The sequence below is a fragment of the Pollicipes pollicipes genome, unplaced genomic scaffold, assembly GCF_011947565.3.
Source record: "Pollicipes pollicipes isolate AB1234 unplaced genomic scaffold, Ppol_2.1 Scaffold_4323;HRSCAF=5089_pilon_pilon_pilon, whole genome shotgun sequence".
NCBI lineage: Eukaryota > Metazoa > Arthropoda > Thecostraca > Pollicipedomorpha > Pollicipedidae > Pollicipes > Pollicipes pollicipes.
In genome coordinates, this window is record NW_023596470.1 from 35776 (window position 1) to 42687 (window position 6912).

General features: G+C 48.5%; 2 protein-coding genes across 4 annotated transcripts; one reads left to right on the top strand and one right to left on the bottom strand.

Moving 5' to 3' along the window:
• The first annotated feature begins 356 nt into the window (after positions 1-356).
• Positions 357-4337, top strand: LOC119097746 (18S rRNA aminocarboxypropyltransferase). Of its 3 annotated transcripts, none has more exons than XM_037220716.1 (2): positions 357-417; positions 1750-3005. In XM_037220716.1, exon 2 carries the CDS (start codon positions 1772-1774, stop codon positions 2819-2821), a length of 1050 nt encoding a protein of 349 aa, XP_037076611.1. In that variant the 5' UTR covers positions 357-417; positions 1750-1771; the 3' UTR covers positions 2822-3005. The 3 variants fall into 3 exon arrangements, 1 of the variants encoding a protein (XP_037076611.1); XR_005094181.1 differs by lacking the exon at positions 1750-3005 and adding an exon at positions 3402-4337 and having other exon boundaries at positions 373-417; XR_005094182.1 differs by lacking the exons at positions 357-417; positions 1750-3005 and adding exons at positions 427-522; positions 3402-4337.
• Positions 4326-6821, bottom strand: LOC119097747 (NADH dehydrogenase [ubiquinone] 1 alpha subcomplex subunit 6). The gene is made up of 3 exons (XM_037220717.1): positions 6593-6821; positions 6206-6321; positions 4326-4514 (listed from the first exon to the last, which is right to left on the bottom strand). Exons 1-3 carry the CDS (start codon positions 6717-6719, stop codon positions 4386-4388), a joined length of 372 nt encoding a protein of 123 aa, XP_037076612.1. The 5' UTR covers positions 6720-6821; the 3' UTR covers positions 4326-4385.
• Positions 6822-6912: the final 91 nt, after the last annotated feature.

Genomic DNA, 6912 nt, shown 5'->3' on the forward strand with positions numbered 1-6912 from the left:
GCTGCAATTCTGGACTTTTTGACCACTGGACTTTATGAACTCTGGACCTATTAATACGCATCCGCAAAAATTGGCGCGACCACTCGACAACGTTTGCAAATAGACCAGCCGACGCATTCATCACCTCGCTTGCCACCGTTCGTCAAATCACGGTTCGATTATGCATACTCTTTTAATTACCCATTCGGTGATATTTCATCCGCTGAGTTGCCGTTACCAAATCCACGTTTCGACAAATGTTGTTGCGCTAGAAAACATTCGGGTCAACGCTATCTATGTTTTGTAGAAATATTGTATGACGTCACAAGCCATAATCAGCTGAATCTATAAGCAGCTCAGCCCTTTTGGCGCAACAGCGCGCCGTGATCGCAACCCACACTTTACACATGTTTACTCTCTCATTCTCCGCCGTTCCGCGTAAGGTCCCTTGATTGTGCGCTGTGTACATATGTAGCCTTGGTTCTGCGCAATTTTTTTCAGAGGACCCCGGATTTATTCCGAACTCGAAAGGCGGCATATCAGGTGTTGTTGACCTGTAACGTGAAGAAACGGAAGTGTGAATTTCGCTGGTTCCTAATGCCTATCAGCTAATTACAATTGCTCCCAGTATTTATAAATTATAGCAGTGAAAATACAAATATAGATTGTTGTTGACATGCATAGAGGTGTAGACATCATACCCATTATTGCCTTGTTCTTGATGTTGAGCAATGAATATCTTTGGATGAGATACAGATTACAATAAGTCAGTCTACAAAAAAGGCCAACATCTTTCATGGTTATCTGTTGCAAATTAGAGATCTCTGACTCATATGGACATAAGAATATTGTATTTTTATTACATTTTATGCTGAAAACCATGCTGGTATTTTCATGTGAAATGGATATTGAATAAACACCAGGGAAATCATATGGCAGCATTTCTCTCCAAACATCTTATGCAAGTTAACAATACTGCATTCATATTTTTAAACTCAAACATGCTTCAAAGAACCATTAAAATACATTTTTACCTTTGCCCCCTTTTCATGAAGCAGATGCAGGAATGATTTTCCAAAAATTGGGGGTAGTTGTTGGCTATTGAAAGGCTAAGTATTACTAGGAATCTGTATTTTGGTATATGCTTTTAGCCCAAAGAACTAGGGCTTGTGGTAAAGTCCTTGCTAGCTTTGACACATTTTTCACAAGCCTTCACACAATAAACATTGCAAAGCAACATGCTTATGGCATGGATGATGCATCCCAAAACTTTGACCAGTTTTCATTTTGCTAACCACCTTTGACATTATGACAATAGCAACTCCCAGTTACTGTGATAGGGTTTGAGTGGGGAGAAGGCACAACCCAAGTGATTTCTTGGAGAACTTGACCACTTATGTTTTTGACCACATATAACAGCATAATAGCAAATTGTTCCCTGAAACACATATATGTCATGTTTTGGTGTTTTGTCACATAGTTTTGGCCTATTTGCACCACACTAGAGTATGTTTAAACTGGATGAACAATGCACAAGACAGTGCATGTGTGAGTCATGTCCAATTCAATGTTTGTACTGACATTTGCAGGTAATAACAAAAGGCTTTGAATGATATTGAAACAACTTGTAACATCATTTGCAACATACATGTTTGTCTAGTCTGCTGTTATTTTCCCCCCAAAAACATGTATTGCCTTCCATATGGTATTTATAAGTGTTATTGTCAGGTTATCATTATCTACCTTTCAGTCCTTTTCTTCTGTATACAGAAAGCAAAGCACGCAGACTGACATGGGAAAACCGCGCCGTGGTGGGGGCAAATCCTCCAGCACCGGCAGCAAACACGGCCGTAAAACAGCCCACGACGCCAAGCACGATCTTGCGGGCCGTTCCGACAGCACCGCCCCCTCTGATGAAGCCGCGAAGCTCACCCTCACCGATTCGTCGTCCGATGGCAGCAGCAGCGATTCGGAGGCAGACCGTGTGGACGTGGCGCCATTTCCCGTTGCCATGTGGGACCTCGGCCACTGTAACCCGAAGGCATGCTCGGGCCGTAGACTGGTGCGCCATAGCCTGGTGCGCCTGCTCCGCGTGGGCCAGCGATTCGGCGGTGTGGTGCTGACGCCCGTCGGCAAGAAGTGCGTTTCGCCGGCCGACCGCACCGCCGTCGCCGACTTCGGCGTGGCCGTGGTGGACTGCTCGTGGGCGCGCCTGGCGGAGGTGCCGTTTGGCCGCCTGCGCGCTGGGCACCCGCGATTGCTGCCGTTCCTCGTGGCCGCAAACCCCGTTAATTACGGCCGGCCCTGTAAGCTGTCCTGCGTCGAGGCGCTGGCCGCCACCATGTTCATCACAGGGTTCGAGCGCGAGGCGCGCCTCTATCTCAGCAAGTTTAAGTGGGGCCGCCAGTTCGAGGCGCTTAACGATGAACTGTTACGGGCGTACGCCGCATGCGCAGATGGCGCTGCCGTTGTGGCCGCGCAGCAGGCGTACCTGGCGAAGGCGCAGGAGGAGAAGGCGGCGGCGGCAGCGGAAGATGATCTACCGCGCTACACGTCCTCCGAGGGCGAGGACGAGGAGGAAGAAGAGGCTGCGGAAAGAGGGGAGGAAGAAGAGGCTGCGGAAAGAGTGGAGGAAGAAGCTGCGTGCGAGCGTCGTGAGTCCGGAGTAACGGCAGAGATGCAAGTGGTTAACGGTGCTGAGGCTGAGGCTGGGGCTGGCGCCGGCGTCGGCCAGGTGAGCAGGGATGCGTCCAAGGACACGGCCGACGTCGGCCAAGGCTCGGCTATGGCTGAGCGGACTACGGACGACCGTGACGCTACAGATGCCAGCGCGGCGCGCTGACGACTGCAGGTGATGCTCGACATAAAGCTGTGGTGAAAGGCATTGTTATGGCGGCGTCCGGCGGTGCCCCCGGGCCTCGGGATGTTTTTTCAACCGATAACAGTGTGGTGTCATGTGTGACGAAGGCAGCCCTGCGTTAGAGCAATGCCACGGACGGTGAATAAAGTGAAAGTCGCCAACACCAGCTATCTCTTTGCTGTAGTGCTCCAGCGAGAAGCCAACAAGACTGTGCTGCACTTGAATGCCTGAAGGATATCGTTCAAATATAGCGTGCATCTATGCACAAACGCGCAGAAGGTTGGACGCTGCCGCCCGCTCGCGCGAGCGCTCCAAGAAGGCTTCGATGATCTCGCGTCCGAACGTGTGACTTGTTCCCCGATCAGGCCGCGACACTTTGGGTACGCGATGCGGGGCCAACCGAAGCTCAGATTCACTCGGCTCGGTTTACCGACAAGAGCAACTGTTCCGCTGGCACCGTGCCGTATTTCTCGGTTGTCTAGGTAAGTTCCGCCGCGAAGGCACTCCTACGCGTTCGCACGGCTGTGGCTCCCCAAGCCTAACATATCCTCCCCTTCCACAGATCCTCCGTCGCGGCGGTGACGGGTCATTGCAATGCGCTTTTCGAGGCACGCTCCCAACGGGCGTCGACTCTCACCGACTTGACGGCCACCGTCGGCTTTGACCGCCCAGCACCCAGCTGTGGCGGATCCGGCGCCCTGAGCCAACGTTGACCAACCCAACACCCAGGGCCAATTATCACCAGCCGACTGACCGAGCCGGTACCCGTCGTCACACGCCGGCGCCAGTCAGTCGTCACCAGCCGGCGCCAGCAGACTCAGCAGTCGTCACCAGCCGGCGCCAGCTCTCGTCAGCGCAGCGGCCAGCGCCATGCTGCTGGGCCACGACCAGGCGTTCAGCAGGGTGGTGCTGACGCTGGCGGCCCTGCTGTCGGCCTACGTGCTGTTCTGGCTGCTGGGCCTGCCGTTCGTGGAGGAAAGGCACGCGCTGCGGCTGTGGTTCCCGTCGCCGCTCTGGCTGGTGGTGCCGACAGCGCTGCTGGTGCTGGTGCTGATGTGTGCCGTCGCCTTGACTGTAGTCACCACCGGCTGGGACTGACCGATGGCGGCGCAGGGCGGTGCGGCGGACCGGACGGCACGGATGAAAGACCAGCGGCTTGTTTCGATTGCGTTTGCCAAGTACTGCTACGGTAATCCGGATGGTTTGATGAAATCTGTTCACATGAACGTATGGTTCGCGGTGTTCTTGATTAGAGTGCTGATCGGTTGTGGTGGTGACACAGCAACGCGCTGTGTTGCGCGGCGTACGCACTTTGCTGCTGCGCCCAAGTCATAACTGCCGTTGTATACCTGTTGCGAAATGTGATAAGTTTGATGGCTGCCCATCTTGTTCGCAGGGTTGTATAGACATCCGATCTCGGGTAGCCGATGCCGGCCGTGCGTAAAGTCACGATACCCACCGCTTCCGTGTTCATCAATATATCTTCCATTTTATATGATTCATCTATTTACATACATTCTCTGAGCTTATAACATACCATGACGTTCTAATGACCAGACAAGAACTTGGAGAGGAAGTCCTTAGGCTTGGGATCCTGGGACTCCTTGAAGTAGTAAGACATGAGATGGTGCTTCTGCTTCCAGATGTTCACAGTCTCCTTCAACTCCTGCTGGCCCTGGGGATACAGAGAGAGGTCGCTTGGCATCGAAAAACGAATGGACTTTGATCACGTGGTCCTTGCGCCCATATAGGCACACCGTATGCCAGAGCACTCACGCATTATGGCATAACGCATGAGTCTTGTGGCCAAATTATGACGGGCAAACAATTTGAAAAAAAAACATCCACGGGATACGCACTTAAATGAACCAATACTACTGGTCACGTGACCGGGGGGCAACAATGCAAGCAACTATCTCGGAAGCATGACCAGCTATTTAAACGATGCCTTGGAGCGTAAAATTTGGGCTAGTGAAGGGATCGGTTTCCGTTCAAGCACCACTTCAAGTTATCAACATCTGCGAAACGAATGACGCGAATGAGCGTGAACCCTCCTCAAACGCTTACTAATGTGAGTGTTTCGGGTCAAATTCGTAACGGCAATCCTACGCATGACTCAAAATATTTACATGAACTGATCAGTAATTTGTAACCTTCTGCAGCGCCATCCAGTTTTCCTTCATGCCGCAAAAGAAATGGTTGCCTAATCGGAGAAGGCATATGCTTAATGCCTTCTTAAATCATGTTAATCACACCAGTGATGTGGGTGCCCCGACCATCACGATCCGTCCAACATAGTCCGCAAAAGGCTAAATAGGAGTCTTCTTGTATGTCACTTATGTCTTACTAGTAGTATTACATGACTCATTGTGACAGCTGTGATATGTGACCCACTATAACATCACCATAATTACCAAATTTGATGTACAAAGCAGGATACTTGTAGCCTAACATACAGTTTGCATCCCAAACAGATGGTGAAGGCATGGCTGCATCAGATTCAAGCCCTGAATCATGATGCAACTTGTGTCTGAATCAAAATCTTCTCAAGATCGGAATGTGTTACCTGGAACCGGAACTGGAATCAGCAGTGTGCTGTTTGTCAGGATTGGAATTGACTGCCAGACTTGCATCCAAACAAGTCTGGTTTGGACATGTCTTTCTTGTAGATGTTGTCAAGTACATGCCACTTTTTATCCCATTTTCATTCAATTCTCATTCAGGTATGGGCCATGCAGTTCAATTGTGTCACCACCTATGGCATGCACAAAATTCATGATGAACACATAATTTGCATGCACCAATCTCAAGCTACTGGGAAATTTTGGCCAGGGAACAAAATATTATCAAGGTTCATTACTTACACATCTCAAGTGCAAAATGCTCCAAAATTTGTCACCATTTTTAGTCACAGGACATGTTTTGGTCGGGTATCAATGGGCTTACAGCAAATAGTTCAAAGGAGTCTTTTACTTGCACTATTTTATTTCTACCAATCTAGGGTACATTTTTCTTTTGCCATTAAAGAATAGAGAATGCTGATGTGAAGCATGTTTATTTGAGTGCACAGGGATCTTTAACGCACCATTCCCAAAGTCTCAGGAAAAATACCTAGGTGCCTATGCTTCCCTGCTTGCATATATTTAATAAAGAACCTTCATTCTCTCATACTTACAGGCTGTCTAGATTATGAAGACTCTCTTATTGCCCATAACATACTTATACAAAGAGTTTACAATAAACATTGGCAAACTTCTATTGTGGTAGCTTGTCAAATGACCTCTATTATAAGGTACAAGGATACCTGAAGAATCCATTAGTATGAGCTTCAGAGGATATTTGTGACAAAAAATAACTGATACCAACCTTCACCACCAGTGCATCAATTACACGGATGTCCTTCACATGGCGGTTCTGTTCAAACTTCTCTCGCAGCTTAGCCCGGCATTGTTCAACAGACTTGGGAATATCATAGTCCATCACTAAAACAGAAAACACAAGTTTGAGGCAGATCATTCAAACCAAACACAATTAATTTCTCACAAAATCTGCACACCTTCTAAAGCATTTTAACAACAACAACAGTTAAATGATTCAATGTAATGTCACAACCAAACAATGATGTGGTAATGATCAACTGCCAATGATCTGCCAACATGCAGCAGCAAAGTTGTTGTATAAGCATAATCGGTTCATGAAGAATACACAAGTGTGATTTGGTACCATCATCTGTCATTAATTATCCATCTTTACCTATGTATGGCATTTGTCTATACCATGCTTTGTACAGCCCGAACACTCTTGACTTCGCTTCTTCCCTGTTGTGCGATATTAATGGCTTGACGTGACGAACTGAACTTTGGACAGCTCTGCTAGCCATTATTTATCTCTAAACGAACAAGAAGCACTATATTTGAATGCGACTTCAATTTCTGCACGCTGCCCACCGTGCTCCAAACGGCCCTAAACACCCCACAGTGATAGCTCGTCAGACAGCTTGTAAAAAAATCTTCTCAGGGATTGGTGCGCCATGAAGGCCTCAGACAATTGATGCAATTTTATGTATACAAGCA

Bases quoted from the DNA above. Each gene is read 5' to 3' on its own strand.
- LOC119097746 (XM_037220716.1), top strand. From the start codon at position 1,772: ATGGGAAAACCGCGCCGTGGTGGGGGCAAATCCTCCAGCACCGGCAGC.
- LOC119097747 (XM_037220717.1), bottom strand. From the start codon at position 6,719: ATGGCTAGCAGAGCTGTCCAAAGTTCAGTTCGTCACGTCAAGCCATTA. The intron at 6,322-6,592 runs GTAAAGATGGAT...TTTCTGTTTTAG, and splicing joins TAGACAAATGCCATACATAG to TGATGGACTATGATATTCCC. The intron at 4,515-6,205 runs GTTGGTATCAGT...CTGTATCCCCAG, and splicing joins TTGATGCACTGGTGGTGAAG to GGCCAGCAGGAGTTGAAGGA.